The 20,000-nt window shown below is 44.0% G+C and overlaps 1 protein-coding gene across 1 annotated transcript in view; it reads right to left on the reverse strand.

The window, feature by feature from the left end:
• Positions 1 to 6,772: 6,772 nt before the first annotated feature.
• The window catches only part of LOC133547943 (teashirt homolog 3-like), a 50,582-nt gene continuing 37,354 nt past the window's right edge, over positions 6,773 to 20,000 (reverse strand). Inside the window, exon 10 of the mRNA XM_061893408.1 lies at positions 6,773 to 10,929. Within this exon, the coding sequence (XP_061749392.1) occupies positions 7,364 to 10,929 (3,566 nt within the window). The 3' untranslated portion in view covers positions 6,773 to 7,363. The remainder of the gene's footprint in view (positions 10,930 to 20,000) is intronic.

Below are 20,000 nucleotides of genomic sequence, written 5' to 3' on the forward strand. Positions count from 1 at the left end.
TACCTGGTTCCAACTACCTGGTTCCAACTACCTGGTTCCAACTTCCTGGTTCCAACTACCTGGTTCCAACTACCTGGTTCCAACTTCCTGGTTCCAACTACCTGGTTCCAACTTCCTGGTTCCAACTACCTGGTTCCAACTTCCTGGTTCCAACTACCTGGTTCCAACTACCTGGTTCCAACTTCCTGGTTCCAACTACCTGGTTCCAACTACCTGGTTCCAACTACCTGGTTCCAACTACCTGGTTCCAACGTCCTGGTTCCAACTACCTGGTTCCAACTTCCTGGTTCCAACTACCTGGTTCCAACTACCTGGTTCCAACTACCTGGTTCCAACTACCTGGTTCCAACTACCTGGTTCCAACTTCCTGGTTCCAACTACCTGGTTCCAACTACCTGGTTCCAACGTCCTGGTTCCAACTACCTGGTTCCAACTTCCTGGTTCCAACTACCTGGTTCCAACTACCTGGTTCCAACTACCTGGTTCCAACTACCTGGTTCCAACTACCTGGTTCCAACGTCCTGGTTCCAACTACCTGGTTCCAACTTCCTGGTTCCAACTTCCTGGTTCCAACTACCTGGTTCCAACTTCCTGGTTCCAACTACCTGGTTCCAACTACCTGGTTCCAACTTCCTGGTTCCAACTACCTGGTTCCAACGTCCTGGTTCCAACTTCCTGGTTCCAACTACCTGGTTCCAACTTCCTGGTTCCAACTACCTGGTTCCAACTACCTGGTTCCAACTACCTGGTTCCAACTACCTGGTTCCAACTACCTGGTTCCAACTTCCTGGTTCCAACTACCTGGTTCCAACTACCTGGTTCCAACTACCTGGTTCCAACTTCCTGGTTCCAACTACCTGGTTCCAACTACCTGGTTCCAACTTCCTGGTTCCAACTACCTGGTTCCAACTACCTGGTTCCAACTACCTGGTTCCAACTACCTGGTTCCAACTACCTGGTTCCAACTACCTGGTTCCAACGTCCTGGTTCCAACTACCTGGTTCCAACTTCCTGGTTCCAACTACCTGGTTCCAACTACCTGGTTCCAACTACCTGGTTCCCCATGTCAGCCAAGAGGTGTGAACTAGAAGGCCAGAGTTTGGAAGAGTAGGACTTGAAGAGGAATGTAACATCACTTTGAAGATTTGCTTCAAGGTGTTCTTTTTTATTTGCTGGAGGATTTCTTGTGTGCGCACAAACCCGATATTGTCATAAAAGGATGTCGGCATCACTGCAGCATTCCTTCCAGAACAATCTGACACATCAACATTTTGTTTGAGCAGAAGCAGCTGACTTGGAGGCCTTAGAAGATCGTGAAATATTCCATGAAATGTACAAAGTAGAAAAGCAGTGAAGTTGTGTAAAAAGTAAATAAAAAGAGAATACAACAAATCCTTTTCAACTTCTATTCAATGGAAAAGACTTCAAAGACAAGATATTTCATCTTCACACTGACTAACTTTCTTCTTGTGTGCAAATAATCATGAAGTTAGAGTTTAATGGCAGCAACACGTTGCAAAAAAAGGTATTTTTACCAATGTGTTACATGGCCTTTTCTTTTAACAACACTCAGTGCAGCTTTGGGAACTGAGGAGACACTTTTTGAAGTGCAATTCTTTCCCATTCTTGCTTGATGTACATCTTAAGTTCTTGCTTGATGTACATCTTAAGTTCTTGCTTGATGTACATCTTAAGTTCTTGCTTGATGTACATCTTAAGTTCTTGCTTGATGTACATCTTAAGTTCTTGCTTGATGTACATCTTAAGTTCTTGCTTGATGTACATCTTAAGTTCTTGCTTGATGTACATCTTAAGTTCTTGCTTGATGTACATCTTAAGTTCTTGCTTGATGTACATCTTAAGTTCTTGCTTGATGTACATCTTAAGTTCTTGCTTGATGTAGTCTCCTATGAACTTTCCCTACCTTGATGAAGGTGGACCCCGACTTCAACAAGTTGAAAAACTTATTAGGGTGTTAGCATTTAGTGGTCAATTGTAGGGAATATGTACTGTACTGTACTATCTACTAATAATATGTACTGTACTGTACTATCTACTAATAATATGTACTGTACTGTACTATCTACTAATAATATGTACTGTACTGTGACATCTACTAATAATATGTACTGTACTGTACTATCTACTAATAATATGTACTGTACTGTACTATCTACTAATAATATGTACTGTACTGTACTATCTACTAATAATATGTACTGTACTGTGACATCTACTAATAATATGTACTGTACTGTACTATCTACTAATAATATGTACTGTACTGTGCAATCTACTAATAATATGTACTGTACTGTACTATCTACTAATAATATGTACTGTACTGTACTATCTACTAATAATATGTACTGTACTGTACTATCTACTAATAATATGTACTGTACTGTGCAATCTACTAATAATATGTACTGTACTGTGCAATCTACTAATAATATGTACTGTACTGTGACATCTACTAATAATATGTACTGTACTGTACAATCTACTAATAATATGTACTGTACTGTGCAATCTACTAATAATATGTACTGTACTGTGACATCTACTAATAATATGTACTGTACTGTACTATCTACTAATAATATGTACTGTACTGTACTATCTACTAATAATATGTACTGTACTGTGCAGTCTACTAATAATATGTACTGTACTGTACTATCTACTAATAATATGTACTGTACTGTGACATCTACTAATAATATGTACTGTACTGTGACATCTACTAATAATATGTACTGTACTGTACTATCTACTAATAATATGTACTGTACTGTACTATCTACTAATAATATGTACTGTACTGTGCAATCTACTAATAATATGTACTGTACTGTACTATCTACTAATAATATGTACTGTACTGTGACATCTACTAATAATATGTACTGTACTGTGCAATCTACTAATAATATGTACTGTACTGTGCAATCTACTAATAATATGTACTGTACTGTACTATCTACTAATAATATGTACTGTACTGTGACATCTACTAATATGTACTGTACTGTGCAATCTACTAATAATATGTACTGTACTGTGCAATCTACTAATAATATGTACTGTACTGTACAATCTACAAATAATATGTACTGTACTGTACTATCTACTAATAATATGTACTGTACTGTGACACCTACTAATAATATGTACTGTACTGTACTATCTACTAATAATATGTACTGTACTGTACCATCTACTAATACAAGTTTCAATCAAACCCTTCTCATATTTTAGCCTTCATATTAACATGTTCAATGTCTGGACTACAGGCCGGCTAGTCTAGTACCCACACTCTTGTACTATGAAGCAACGTGGCTTGGTATTGTCTCACTGAAATAAGCAGGGGCGTCCATGATAACGATGGCAACATACGTTGCTCCAAAAGCTGTATGTACCTTCTGATGGCGGGGGCTGCTATCAAGGCCCTAACTACAACCCATCAGGAGCAAGGGTGACGTGTTTTGCTCAAGAACACAATAACAATAATAATAGTAATGGATGAGATTTGTATCACCCTTTTCTATTGTTAGATACTCCAAGCGCTGACAGAGAAGTGGGAACCCATCATTCATTCACACCTGGTGGTGGTAAGCTACATCTGTAGCCACAAGGGGTGCTGCAGCCTATCCTAGTTGCACAAGGATGGAAGGTGGCGTACACCCTGGACAAGTTGCCACCTCATCACAGGGCCAGCACAGATAGACAGACAACATTCACACATTAGGGAGCATTTAGTGTCGCCAATCATCCTATCTCCAGGTGCATGTCTTTGGAGGTGGGAGGGGCCCATCCCCAGGTGCGTGCCTTTGGAGGTGGGAGGGGCCTATCCCCAGGTGCATGTCTTTGGAGGTGGGCGGAGCCTATCCCCTGGTGCATGTGTTTGGAGGTGGGAGGGGCTTATCCCCAGGTGTGTACCTTAGGAGGTGGGAGGGGCCCATCCCCAGGTGCATGTCTTTGGAGGTGGGAGGGGCCCATCCCCAGGTGCATGTCTTTGGAGGTGGGAGGGGCCTATCCCCAGGTGCGTGCCTTTGGAGGTGGGAGGGGCCTATCCCCAGGTGCATGTCTTTGGAGGTGGGCGGAGCCTATCCCCTGGTGCATGTGTTTGGAGGTGGGAGGGGCTTATCCCCAGGTGTGTACCTTAGGAGGTGGGAGGATCCCACACCGTCACGGGGAGAACATGCAAACTCCACCCAGAAAGATCCCGAGCCCAGGATCAAACCCAGGACCTTGGTATTGTGAGGCACATGTACAAACCCCTCTACCACCATGCTGTCCCTTTTTTGCCACTTGTGCCAGCTTTTTTGAAACATGTTGCAGGCAGCAAATTCCAAATGAGCTAATATTTGCACAAAAATACCAAAGTTACCAAAGTAACTTCATGATTATTTGCACACAAGAAGAAAGTTAGTCAGTGTGAAGATGAAATATCTTGTCTTTGAAGTCTATTCCATTGAATAGAAGTTGAAAAGGATTTGTTGTATTCTCTTTTTATTTAGCTTTTACACAACTTCACTGCTTTTGCAGATTAAAATGAGGTAATGTTGACCTTTTGCAGATTAAAATGAGGTCATGTTGACCTCTCAAGTCAGCGCACACTGAAAGTGAATCTTGTGACACAAAGTGTGTGATGTCATTCATGTTTTCATTTAGGCAAGGTTTACAAAGTTGAAGTGTTGAAGCATCATTCTGCACTTTACTGAGAGTGGAACAACCTCCTGTGTCATTGTGTAGTTTACTGAGAGTGGAACAACCTCCTGTGTCATTGTGTAGTTTACTGAGAGTGGAACAACCTCCTGTGTCATTGTGTAGTTTACTGAGAGTGGAACAACCTCCTGTGTCATTGTGTACTTTACTGAGAGTGGAACAACCTCCTGTGTCATTGTGTAGTTTACTGAGAGTGGAACAACCTCCTGTGTCATTGTGTAGTTTACTGAGAGTGGAACAACCTCCTGTGTCATTCTGCACTTTACTGAGAGTGGAACAACCTCCTGTGTCATTCTGCACTTTACTGAGAGTGGAACAACCTCCTGTGTCATTCTGCACTTTACTGAGAGTGGAACAACCTCCTGTGTCATTCTGCACTTTACTGAGAGTGGAACAACCTCCTGTGTCATTCTGCACTTTACTGAGAGTGGAACAACCTCCTGTGTCATTGTGTACTTTACTGAGAGTGGAACAACCTCCTGTGTCATTCTGCACTTTACTGAGAGTGGAACAACCTCCTGTGTCATTCTGCACTTTACTGAGAGTGGAACAACCTCCTGTGTCATTGTGTACTTTACTGAGAGTGGAACAACCTCCTGTGTCATTGTGTACTTTACTGAGAGTGGAACAACCTCCTGTGTCATTGTGTAGTTTACTGAGTGGAACAACCTCCTGTGTCATTGTGTACTTTACTGAGAGTGGAACAACCTCCTGTGTCATTGTGTACTTTACTGAGAGTGGAACAACCTCCTGTGTCATTGTGTAGTTTACTGAGAGTGGAACAACCTCCTGTGTCATTGTGTAGTTTACTGAGAGTGGAACAACCTCCTGTGTCATTCTGCACTTTACTGAGAGTGGAACAACCTCCTGTGTCATTGTGTAGTTTACTGAGAGTGGAACAACCTCCTGTGTCATTGTGCACTTTACTGAGAGTGGAACAACCTCCTGTGTCATTGTGTAGTTTACTGAGAGTGGAACAACCTCCTGTGTCATTGTGCACATTACTGAGAGTGGAACAACCTCCTGTGTCATTGTGTACTTTACTGAGAGTGGAACAACCTCCTGTGTCATTCTGCACTTTACTGAGAGTGGAACAACCTCCTGTGTCATTGTGTAGTTTACTGAGTGGAACAACCTCCTGTGTCATTGTGTACTTTACTGAGAGTGGAACAACCTCCTGTGTCATTGTGTAGTTTACTGAGAGTGGAACAACCTCCTGTGTCATTGTGTAGTTTACTGAGAGTGGAACAACCTCCTGTGTCATTCTGCACTTTACTGAGAGTGGAACAACCTCCTGTGTCATTGTGTAGTTTACTGAGTGGAACAACCTCCTGTGTCATTGTGTACTTTACTGAGAGTGGAACAACCTCCTGTGTCATTGTGTAGTTTACTGAGTGGAACAACCTCCTGTGTCATTGTGTAGTTTACTGAGAGTGGAACAACCTCCTATGTCATTCTGCACTTTACTGAGAGTGGAACAACCTCCTGTGTCATTGTGTAGTTTACTGAGAGTGGAACAACCTCCTGTGTCATTGTGTAGTTTACTGAGAGTGGAACAACCTCCTGTGTCATTGTGCACTTTACTGAGAGTGGAACAACCTCCTGTGTCATTGTGTACTTTACTGAGAGTGGAACAACCTCCTGTGTCATTGTGTAGTTTACTGAGAGTGGAACAACCTCCTGTGTCATTGTGTAGTTTACTGAGAGTGGAACAACCTCCTGTGTCATTGTGTAGTTTACTGAGAGTGGAACAACCTCCTGTGTCATTGTGTAGTTTACTGAGAGTGGAACAACCTCCTGTGTCATTCTGCACTTTACTGAGAGTGGAACAACCTCCTGTGTCATTGTGTAGTTTACTGAGAGTGGAACAACCTCCTGTGTCATTGTGTAGTTTACTGAGAGTGGAACAACCTCCTGTGTCATTGTGTAGTTTACTGAGAGTGGAACAACCTCCTGTGTCATTGTGTAGTTTACTGAGAGTGGAACAACCTCCTGTGTCATTCTGCACTTTACTGAGAGTGGAACAACCTCCTGTGTTTCCAGGATTGTTGCTGACTTGACAGAAATACTTGTGAGTGATTCGCTGTTGTTGTTTTGTCAGAGAAGAACTCGGAAGCCGATGACATTCAGCAACTCAAGACTTCTGGCCACACTAAATATGGATGTGGATCCTAAACATAGGACAGTTGTCACAGTACGCACAATTTTACCACAATAACGTTGTAATATTACGACCAGGAACTTACACTTAGAAGTTTACACTTTAGTTTCATTTCTCAAAAAGTAAAATAGTCGTGTTTTCTTATTTACTCATGAAAATGTTTTTTCGTGAAACATTTGTAAAATATTTTTTTCTTTCAAATGTAAGATTTTTATTTGTTCAGAGTGTCCTTGATTTTTGTTCTTTGTGGGGAAGGGAATCGAACACGAGCCTGCATGCATTTTCTCACATTCTGCTGATGTGGAAATAGGAGGTATAGCAAACTTGTCATTTACACAAAATACAAGCTTCAAATCTCATATCTCAGACCCAAACTTTCCCCACGGCCACAAACCGTCGCCTTGCGTGGTTCTGTTGCTCTTCTGGTCTGTTCAGAACGAGTAACGTTACGTTAAAGCCGGTAATCCTTTGCTACTGCTTGTCCAGCTCGCCCACGTACAGGAGGTGGTCCTCTGGGGACTTCCCGTGAGTCTTGCTCAGGTGGAGCTTAACAGCATGCTTGCTGGCAAAAGTCCGGTTGCAGAGTTTGCACTGGTGCACGGCTACACCAGCATCCTCGTCGTTGTTGGGGGAGGCCGAGGCCGAGTCAGCCGAGGGCAGAGATGATGGCAACGAGATGGGAAAGGACGGAGTCTGGGACGAGGGCAAAGAGGAGGGAAGCGGGTGGCTGGAAGGGTGGAGGCTGGACAGCAGTTTTTCAGAGAGTCCTTTGAAGTGGCGCTGGTGCTGGTGGTTAATCTGACAAAGCAGCTGCTCCCCAGACAGCTTGGGAAGGTCTCTCAGTCGGAAGCCAAGGTGGGACTCCAAGTGGCTGACGTAGGTGGACGGTGAGCGGATCTGCGAGGCACAGTCGCTGCAGAAGAACACTGGATGACCTGAATCTAAGTTCTTTAAGAACTTGGTGCCACCGGTTCTTCTCAGCTGGTACTTGACATTGGCCAACCAGTGGGATATTGTGGTCATGGATAGTCCAGTGAAGCGGGAAATGTGCATCCTTTCTTGTGGGCTGAGGTCTGCCATCACGTACTTGCTCTCTGTTGTTTGTCTCAGGCTGGAGGCAAACTGGGCTTGCAGGATGAGGAGATGCTGAGGATTCCAATTGGATTGGCGGCCTTTGCGCTTTTGAGCAGGCGAGCTCTCCTCCCCCTCCTCCTGAGTAGCACCTTCAATGTCGGAGCTAAAGGGCGTGGAAGCCTTGGTGACCACCTGGCTCTCTGTCAGGTTCCTCAGCATGTCAGAAATGTCTGACAGGGCGTTCTCTCTCAGGGGGGAAGTGGACATGAATGAAGCGACGGCAGCTGAAGCTTTGGAAATGGTGACTGTTGAGGAGGGGGACACTGAGATGCTAGAACTGCCATTTTTGTCAGCATGCTTGCCTTTGGTAAGATCTATTGGTTGGTCGTTGCTGGGGTGCTGCTGGTAAAAGTAGCAGTCCAGGTGGTCGCTGCTGGACTTTTTGGTCTGTGCAGGCGAGGTGGAGGCTGCCACCGCTGCCTTCTCCGCTAAATTGTTGCTCATCTTGAACAACATGCTCATCGGGTCGAGAGAGGGTAGAGCGGGCTTGGCCGCCTTCCCCAGGTGTGCATTCATGACTGACTTCAGCGCGCTCAGAGGATTGACGAATGGCTGCTCTGGCGGCAGATGGTCAGTTATGACGGCCGTGCTGCCGCATATTGATCCCGGCTGGGGTGAAGTTGCAGTCGATTCTACACCATTCTCCATGAATTCTGGTATGCTGCTATCCTCGTTTGTTTCTTGGTGATTTGTTCCAAAGACATCATCAGTAATGGTTGTAAACAAACTGCCAGGGATTTTACAGCTTTCTGCTTTATTGTCTCTGGGAGACTCTCCTCTGACGTCCCCTGCCTCACTGCTGCAGGGTGAGGGTGTGGTTCTCATTGGAGATGACCTCACAACAGCCCTAGGCTCCCTCGTGTTCTCTTCTACTTTTGCAACTTTCTCTGTCACTTTCTTGACTAGCTCCTCCATGGCATGGAAGTTGTTTTTGGACAGAGGAGACTTCTGGCAGATCGGTGGCGAAATCAGTGACTGGCTCTTGGCGGCGGCAGAGATCATTTCTACTCCCGGGAACATGAATTTCAAAGGGAAATTTTTTCCAGAGTTACCGAGGGACAACTTCATTATATTGGGGAGCTGATAGGCAGCATGTATGCTGGGATATCCCCCCCAGCTCGGTGCTCCCTTCTGGGCTTTGCTGATGGCTGAGGTCACTGTGTTCTCTAACGACTTGAGGATGTCTAGACCTCCTTTGGGACTGTCATCCAGGTCTTCCTCAGTCAGATATGTGTATTTTGAAGAAATGTCAAACTTCTCCTCAGGCTCATCTTCATCTCCTGACATTTTGTCCCGGCTTACATGATTACTGTTGTTGACGATAACTTCATTAGGGCATTCCTCTTCCTTGTCTTCTGTTTTTATCTCCACTGCCATGGCTGTGGGCGAAATACTGGCTGGAGGATGTGCAGAGGCAGGTGGTGGAGAGAACGTTGTAGCAGCCAGAGGAACTGACTGAAACTTCTCCTCTGCTGTGGAGTTAGATATTGGCACTGGACTGGCAGCCTCTATAATAGGTTTGCCCTTTTTGATTGCAGAGTTGGTGACTTTGATGAAGTGTCCGGTCACCATCATGTGGGCGGTCAGTTCTTGCAGTGTATCATGAGAGCTGCCACACTCCATGCATTTGAGGATTTGTGACTTCCTGGACTCGAACTGCCAGGAGTAGCTGGCGCCATTCTGATGTCCGTAGCGGTTGTTGGTTGCGATGTATTGGTTGTTGGCCTTCTGGAGCATGTCGGACTCAGCAAGGGAGGTTGGCTTAGGTGTGGCTTCTCCATTCGAGTCCGGGGAGCTGGGTATGTCCAATTCGATAGGGGTTCTTTTTCGAGCTGAGGAGAAAATCTTGGCTGCCACTGGCGTCACAGGCTCTTTCAGAGGCACTTTTTGGTAGTGTTTGGTCTTGATCATGTGGACACTTAAGTCCTGAAGGGATTCAAATGAGTGTCCACAGTACATGCACTTCAGAACTTTCTGTGCATCCTCCTTCCCTTCCATCTCCAGCAGGGAGCGCTTCCTCGGTTTTGACCACCGCTTTGTGTTCTCCCTGTCTGTCTCGTGGTTATCATCTCTGTAGTGACCAGTCTCGTTCATGTGCACCGTTAGCTCCACTAGCGTGTCGTATGCAGCGCTGCAGTCCTTGCAGCGGAATTTACTAGCACCAGTGAATATGGAACCATACAACTTAGAGCTCTGGCGGTACAGCTGTACGGTGCTAAAGAGGCTGGGTTCTGTAGATGGCGTTGACACAGCTACAGCGGGATGCTGAGCCATGGCTAGTCTGTTATGGTGGTTCTGTGAGGCTTGCTGGAACGTCTTGGCAATAGCAGTCTGGTGCCAGTCATAGCCTGCGCTCCCACAGCTACTGTTGCTGCTGCAACTACTGTTGCTGTGACTTCGAGGAGGTTTCTCTACCGGCGGTTGGCTCAGATTCAGGTTAAGAGTAGACCAGTAGGAATTATTTAGGAAGGATGTGTAAATTGCCTTCATCTTTTCCAGGCTATCAGCCACAGACCCAGCGGCGGAAAGTACAGCTTTGTCTCCACTTAGTGTCGCATCATTGTCTGCGGCGGCCATGAAGGTCGACGACAGGGAAAGAGTGTTTGAGGGATCTTTAAAAAGGAGAAGGTCGTCTTCAGTTATAAGCGGCGGGCTCTCAAAGTCCGACATCCTGTCACTGGATTCGCTCAGGTGGGACTCGCTGTCCAGCTCCTGACCAGAAAAGTCAGCCGTGTTGGGAGAGTCGTGGAAGTCGGCCGACACCGGCCTGTCCTTGAGGAGCAAGTCTTTGTCATGACAGAGGAACTTGGCGACGGGCTCCTCCCCTTCCTGGAAGGATTCTGCTCCATCCAGGTCCTCGTCGAGCAGAGCTGCTTCCTTCTCCTCTTCAGGGACATATGCTGCTTAAAAGGTGAGAAGAAAGAGAGAGGAACATTTGTTTAAAGCACTTTTAAAGCAGATGAAAAGATGCAAATTCTCTAGAAAGGACTTTTTCCTGAAGTCATCACACACTGATGACATCCTGTCACAAACGCTTATGGAGCGTCTGTTCCCTTACTGGCACTGATACTGCTGGAATGAAGTCTTTGTTCCACACAAATGAGCGGCCGTGAGAGAACAGAGGAAGTGGCGGGGGGGATGGGGGCAGGGAGGGGGGGGGGGGGCTCTTCAGACATAACTTGCCACCTTATTTTTCTCAAGGGGTAACAGCTTGAAATTAAAACTAAATTTGAAATTAATGAAGCACATTGCGGCGGTGGCATTCGTTTCAGAAGTAATAAATTACTTGTATCAACCTCGGAGACAGCACTTCCTGTCTGTCAATTAAAATGTCCGACGCCTCTAATGCTTCCCCGAACAGACACCCTCGCCGTTTAAATTAAGCGTGCCTTCTCACTCATTACGCCGCTCAGCCCTCGCCTCCTCGTAAATAAAAATGAATGTATGTGCGACAAATCTCTCCCCGCAAAAACCAATTGCTTCAATTACCAGAGATTACAACAACTTTAGCGTTATTATTTACAGTGAATGCGGGCTTCAGGCTTTCAATGCCATTACAATCCCTCCAGTTTAAGAGCAATGCCGTGGAAAAGTGAATGGAAGCAAATAAAAGTGCATTTGTGTACCAATGAAGTGATCTTTTGGGTCTTTGTGCTGTGCATCCAATAAACGGAGAGAAGAGTATCTGCTGATGTTTGGAGATGAAAAGCTGCTTGAAGAGCAACAACAAGCACACACAATCTTCTTCATGCTTTGCCAAACAACAAGTCTTTGTGTTGAGCTCCATGATCACGAGTGTGGCCTGCTGGCACGTGCCAGGACTGGTAACACATCTTTACAACATGACGTCATCATTTCAAGTCACCTGGAGAATTATAGAGGACCACAAAGGTAGCATTTTGACAAAACACTTCACTTTGCTGATTAGCAGCACCTGGCGATGATAGAACTGCCCTGTGGGGGAGACAGTTGGTCGTCTGGCAGTAGAAACATCTTACACAGCATCATGCAGTGGTCCTGACATGAAGGACAAGACTTATCAAGTCTTTTCCACTGGTCGGAGGAATTCCAACATGTAGAGAACTGCAACATGTAGAGAACTGCAACATGTAGAGAACTGCAACATGTAGAGAACTGCGACATGTAGAGAACTGCGACATGTAGAGAACTGCAACATGTAGAGAACTGCAACATGTAGAGAACTGCAACATGTAGAGAACTGCGACATGTAGAGAACTGCGACATGTAGAGAACTGCGACATGTAGAGAACTGCGACATGTAGAGAACTGCGACATGTAGAGAACTGCGACATGTAGAGAACTGCGACATGTAGAAAACTGCGACATGTAGAGAACTGCGACATGTAGAGAACTGCGACATGTGGAGAACTGCGACATGTGGAGAACTGCGACATGTGGAGAACTGCGACATGTAGAGAACTGCAACATGTAGAGAACTGCAACATGTAGAGAACTGCAACATGTAGAGAACTGCGACATGTAGAGAACTGCAACATGTAGAGAACTGCAACATGTAGAGAACTGCAACATGTAGAGAACTGCAACATGTAGAGAACTGCGACATGTAGAGAACTGCGACATGTAGAGAACTGCAACATGTGGAGAACTGCGACATGTGGAGAACTGCAACATGTAGAGAACTGCAACATGTAGAGAACTGCAACATGTGGAGAACTGCAACATGTAGAGAACTGCAACATGTAGAGAACTGCAACATGTAGAGAACTGCGACATGTAGAGAACTGCGACATGTAGAGAACTGCGACATGTAGAGAACTGCGACATGTAGAGAACTGCAACATGTAGAGAACTGCGACATGTAGAGAACTGCAACATGTAGAGAACTGCGACATGTAGAGAACTGCGACATGTAGAGAACTGCGACATGTAGAGAACTGCGACATGTAGAGAACTGCAACATGTGGAGAACTGCGACATGTGGAGAACTGCGACATGTAGAGAACTGCAACATGTAGAGAACTGCGACATGTAGAGAACTGCGACATGTAGAGAACTGCGAAATGTAGAGAACTGCAACATGTAGAGAACTGCAACATGTAGAGAACTGCAACATGTAGAGAACTGCAACATGTAGAGAACTGCAACATGTAGAGAACTGCAACATGTAGAGAACTGCGACATGTAGAGAACTGCAACATGTAGAGAACTGCAACATGTAGAGAACTGCAACATGTAGAGAACTGCGACATGTAGAGAACTGCGACATGTAGAGAACTGCGACATGTAGAGAACTGCAACATGTGGAGAACTGCGACATGTGGAGAACTGCGACATGTAGAGAACTGCGACATGTAGAGAACTGCGACATGTAGAGAACTGCAACATGTGGAGAACTGCGACATGTAGAGAACTGCAACATGTAGAGAACTGCAACATGTAGAGAACTGCAACATGTAGAGAACTGCGACATGTAGAGAACTGCGACATGTAGAGAACTGCGACATGTAGAGAACTGCAACATGTGGAGAACTGCGACATGTGGAGAACTGCGACATGTAGAGAACTGCAACATGTAGAGAACTGCGACATGTAGAGAACTGCGACATGTAGAGAACTGCGACATGTAGAGAACTGCAACATGTAGAGAACTGCAACATGTAGAGAACTGCAACATGTAGAGAACTGCAACATGTAGAGAACTGCAGCATGTAGAGAACTGCGACATGTAGAGAACTGCAACATGTAGAGAACTGCAACATGTAGAGAACTGCGACATGTAGAGAACTGCGACATGTAGAGAACTGCGACATGTAGAGAACTGCGACATGTAGAGAACTGCGACATGTAGAGAACTGCGACATGTAGAGAACTGCGACATGTAGAGAACTGCGACATGTAGAGAACTGCGACATGTAGAGAACTGCAACATGTAGAGAACTGCAACATGTAGAGAACTGCGACATGTAGAGAACTGCGACATGTAGAGAACTGCGACATGTAGAGAACTGCGACATGTAGAGAACTGCGACATGTAGAGAACTGCAACATGTAGAAAACTGCAACATGTAGAGAACTGCAACATGTAGAGAACTGCAACATGTAGAGAACTGCAACATGTAGAGAACTGCAACATGTAGAGAACTGCAACATGTAGAGAACTGCAACATGTAGAGAACTGCAACATGTAGAGAACTGCAGCATGTAGAGAACTGCAACATGTAGAGAACTGCAACATGTAGAGAACTGCAGCATGTAGAGAACTGCAACATGTAGAGAACTGCAACATGTAGAGAACTGCAACATGTAGAGAACTGCAGCATGTAGAGAACTGCAACATGTAGAGAACTGCAACATGTAGAGAACTGCAGCATGTAGAGAACTGCAACATGTAGAGAACTGCAACATGTAGAGAACTGCAACATGTAGAGAACTGCAACATGTAGAGAACTGCAACATGTAGAGAACTGCAACATGTAGAGAACTGCAGCATGTAGAGAACTGCAACATGTAGAGAACTGCAACATGTAGAGAACTGCAACATGTAGAGAACTGCAGCATGTAGAGAACTGCAACATGTAGAGAACTGCAGCATGTAGAGAACTGCAACATGTAGAGAACTGCAGCATGTAGAGAACTGCAACATGTAGAGAACTGCAACATGTAGAGAACTGCAACATGTAGAGAACTGCAACATGTAGAGAACTGCAGCATGTAGAGAACTGCAGCATGTAGAGAACTGCAACATGTAGAGAACTGCAACATGTAGAGAACTGCAACATGTAGAGAACTGCAACATGTAGAGAACTGCAACATGTAGAGAACTCCAGCATGTAGAGAACTGCAACATGCTGAGACTTTCCTGCACTGAACTTCTAAAATGTTGTGTGATTGAAAATATCAGAAGATCTTGAGAGTGGTGGACATGTCCACACGTTGCAGATGTTATGGCGTTTATCCACCACATGGGGTTGTATTGGAGGGTGAATAGGATACCGATTCCCCCTCCAAAAAGACCCACCAACAACTAAAACAAGAAAACCAGGACACAGGACAACCTCCCCATTCAGCAGAAATGTCAGCAGAAATGTCGGACACACGTCTTGCACTCTTTGGCAGGCACTTCCCCAAAAAAACATGTACTCTAGAAGATATTGAAGAGGAACACCTTGAAACAAAGCTAGAGTTGCATGATGACTATCAAAGAAAGCATTGACTCACACAACAAATGTGAGCACTGAGCACTCACAGACAAGCAATGGCTAACAACTTGAAAGCCACTCGTAGCTGCGATTGCAGACAAAGGCTGAGCTGCCCCCCCCACAGAAACTGTTTAAAAAGATCAGTGGTTTACCGAGCCAGCGTCACCCGCAAGGACAAGTCAAGGACAGAGACGTACATTGGACTCACAGAAACAGCTTTAAAAGCAGTTAGAACAATCACACAGCACCTTTCTGTAGGCCCCAACTCTATAACTCTACACAGCTGAGTAAATACATGCGGACTCTCAACTGTTGACGCCATTACACGGTGAATTGTGGCATCGAGATCACCGTACAAAGATGTAACCTGGGCCTGAAAGAAAACATCTTTATTAGATACAAACCCTGTTTCCATATGAGTTGTGAAATGGTGTTAGATGTAAATATAAACAGAATACAATGATTTAAACATCCTTTTCAAGCCATATTCAGTTGAATATGCTACAAAGACAACATATTTCATCTTCAAACTCATAAACTTTATTTTTTGCAAATAATCATTAACTTTAAAATTTGATGCCAGCAACACTTGACAAAGAAGTTGGGAAAGGTGGCAATAAATACTGATAAAGTTGAGGAATGCTCATCAAGCACTTATTTGGAACATCCCACAGGTGTGCAGGCTAATTGGGAACAGGTGGGTGCCATGATTGGCTATAAAAACAGCTTCCCAGTCTTTCCCAAGAAAGGATGGGGCGAGGTACACCCCTTTGTCCACAACTGTGTGAGCAAATAGTCAAACAGTTTAAGAACAACCTTTCTCAAAGTGACATTGCAAGAAATTGAGGGATTTCAACATCTACGCTCCATAATATCATCAAAAGGTTCAGAGAATCTGGAGAAATCACTCCACGTAAGCGGCATGGCCGGAAACCAACATTGAATGACCGTGACCTTCCATCCCTCAGACGGCACTGTATCAAAAACCCACATCAATCTCTAAAGGATATCACCACAAAGCTCAGAAACACTTCAGAAAACCGCTGTCACTAAATACAGTTGGTCGCTACATCTGTAAGTGCAAGTTAAAGCTCTACTATGCAAAGCCAAAGCCATTTATCAACAACATCCAGAAACGCCGCCGGCTTCTCTGGGCCTGAGATCATCTAAGATGGACTGATGCAAAGTGGAAAAGTGTTCTGTGGTCTGACGAGTCCACATTTCAAATTGTTTTTGGAAATATTTGACGTGGTGTCATCCGGACCAAAGGGGAAGCGGACCATCCAGACTGTTATTGACACAAAGTGTAAAAGCCAGCATGTGTGATGGTATGGGGGTGCATTAGTGCCCAAGGCATGGGTAACTTACACATGTGTGATGGTATGGGGGTGTATTAGTGAACAAGACATGGGTAACTTACACATGTGTGATGGTATGGGGGTGTATTAGTGCCCAAGACATGGGTAACTTACACATGTGTGATGGTATGGGGGTGCATTAGTGAACAAGACATGGGTAACTTACACATGTGTGATGGTATGGGGGTGTATTAGTGCCCAAGGCATGGGTAACTTACACATGTGTGATGGTATGGGGGTGTATTAGTGCCCAAGGCATGGGTAACTTACACATGTGTGATGGTATGGGGGTGTATTAGTGAACAAGACATGGGTAACTTACACATGTGTGATGGTATGGGGGTGTATTAGTGCCCAAGACATGGGTAACTTACACATGTGTGATGGTATGGGGGTGTATTAGTGCCCAAGACATGGGTAACTTACACATGTGTGATGGTATGGGGGTGTATTAGTGAACAAGACATGGGTAACTTACACATGTGTGATGGTATGGGGGTGCATTAGTGCCCAAGACATGGGTAACTTACACATGTGTGATGGTATGGGGGTGTATTAGTGAACAAGACATGGGTAACTTACACATGTGTGATGGTATGGGGGTGTATTAGTGAACAAGACATGGGTAACTTACACATGTGTGATGGTATGGGGGTGTATTAGTGAACAAGACATGGGTAACTTACACATGTGTGATGGTATGGGGGTGTATTAGTGAACAAGACATGGGTAACTTACACATGTGTGATGGTATGGGGGTGTATTAGTGAACAAGACATGGGTAACTTACACATGTGTGATGGTATGGGGGTGTATTAGTGAACAAGACATGGGTAACTTACACATGTGTGATGGTATGGGGGTGTATTAGTGAACAAGACATGGGTAACTTACACATGTGTGATGGTATGGGGGTGCATTAGTGCCCAAGACATGGGTAACTTACACATGTGTGATGGTATGGGGGTGTATTAGTGCCCAAGACATGGGTAACTTACACATGTGTGATGGTATGGGGGTGTATTAGTGAACAAGACATGGGTAACTTACACATGTGTGATGGTATGGGGGTGTATTAGTGAACAAGACATGGGTAACTTACACATGTGTGATGGTATGGGGGTGCATTAGTGCCCAAGGCATGGGTAACTTACACATCTGTGAAGGCACCATTAATGCTGAAAGGTACATACAGCTTTTGGAACAACATATGCTGCCATCTAAGTGCCGTCTTTTTCATGGATGCCCCTGCTTATTTCAGCAAGACAATGCCAAGCCACCAACAGCGTGGCTTCGTAAAAAAAAGAGTGCGGGTACTTTCCTGGCCCGCCTGCAGTCAGACCTGTCTCCCATGGAAAATGTGTGGTGCATTATGAAGTGTAAAATAGGACAGTGGAGACCCCGGACTGTTGAAGGACTGAAGCTCTACATAAAACAAGAATGGGAAAGAATTCCACTTTCAAAGCTTCAACAATTAGTCTCCTCAGTTCCCAAACGTTTATTGAGTGTTGTTAAAAGAAAAGGTGATGTAACACAGTGGTGAACATGCCCTTTCCCAACTACTTTGGCACGTCTTGCAGCCATGAAATTCTAAGTTATTATTTGCAAAAAAAAAAAAAGTTTTAGTTTGAACATGAAATATGTTGTCTTTGTATCATATTCAACTGAATATGGCTTGAGAATGATTTGCAAATCATTGTATTCTGTTTATATTTACATCCAACACAATTCCCCAAATAAAATGGAAACAGGGTTTGTGCCAGCCCAGCATGTCCACTTTAAACAAACACAAGAAACTGCTCTCATTCTGCCGGCACAGAAGCAAGGCACTACGCTGTAACAATGGACACATTCCCTTGTAATGTACCCTACATATATGTCACAACCACAGACAATTCAATAACATCCCCTGAAGAGCAGATAAACCTGGGAAAACAGGCTTGTAGGGATGAAATAGCCTCTGTGTTTTCTCCTGACCTAACATATAAAGTACTATCTATCTATATGTTCCACTCCTCTACCCAGGTATTGAGCACTGTAGGACGGATAAACCACAGAAACCTCGACTATATGTATGTATGTATGTATGTATGTGTGTATGTGTGTGTGTGTGTGTGTGTGTGTGTGTGTGTGTGTGTGTGTTTAATATGCCAGATGAGGTGGTTGGGGCATGTGGTCAAGATGCCCCTGCAAGTGGTCCCCAGGGAGGTCCTCACATGCACTTTGCTGCACACCTATTACCTGACAGTGAGCTGGGATCTCTTTGGACAGCGCTGATCAAAAGATGTCATCTGACCTCGTCGCCAAGGAAGCTCGGCGGGACGGTTGTGTGTTGCAAGTAAATCACAGCACGGCCGGCGTGTAAATAAAATGACAAGATCACTTTAAGAGGCTGTCAAGCAGGAGGGAGGCCATTATGAGAACACCTGCCTGCTCGCAACACAAGCAGACACACTTTAATGCGCTGCCTGCATACATATATATATATATATACACACACACACACACACATATATATATAAACACAAGCAGACACACTTTAATGCTGTGGCTGCATACATATATATATATATATACACACACACACACACACATATATATATAAACACAAGCAGACACACTTTAATGCTGTGGCTGCATACATATATATATATATATACACACACACACACACACATATATATATAAACACAAGCAGACACACTTTAATGCTGTGGCTGCATACATATATACATACACACACACACACACATACATACATACATACATACATATATATATATATATATATATAGTGTAACTGTATTGTAGATCCTGCAGTATTTTGGTTTCAAAGTCTTCACAATATTACCGTGACGACTGACGATATCAAAGAAAAACTTGGTCTGAAGTTTTTAGGGCGTTTTAGTGTTTTCTTGCCAGGTGTAAAAGTCAAGTGTGTCTCCTTGAAGTCTGCGTGCAGTGCAGGTCATGAAGGAGGTGGCGAGGAAGGTTGTAAGTAGGAAGTGTGTTTGTAGTCAATAGGATGAATTGTTCTTTGGACATTTCCTAAAAAATGTCCTCACAATCTTCCATCAAATATTTGAGTTAAGTTGCTGACAAACAGACAAACATTTTCTTTTTTCCAAAATGGTGCTACTGTAGTGGCTTCTGTTGGCAGGAACTATATATAGCATTATTATACATATTACTATATGCAACATTATTATATACAACATGACTATATATAAATTACTATATATAGCATTATTATATATATTACTATATGCAACATTATTATATACAACATGACTATATATAAATTACTATATATAGCATTATTATATATATTTCTAAATGCAACATTATTATATACAACATGACTATATATAAATTACTATATATAGCATTATTATACATATTACTATATGCAACATTATTATATACAACATGACT

This window comes from Nerophis ophidion, unplaced genomic scaffold (assembly GCF_033978795.1).
Source record: "Nerophis ophidion isolate RoL-2023_Sa unplaced genomic scaffold, RoL_Noph_v1.0 HiC_scaffold_286, whole genome shotgun sequence".
NCBI lineage: Eukaryota > Metazoa > Chordata > Actinopteri > Syngnathiformes > Syngnathidae > Nerophis > Nerophis ophidion.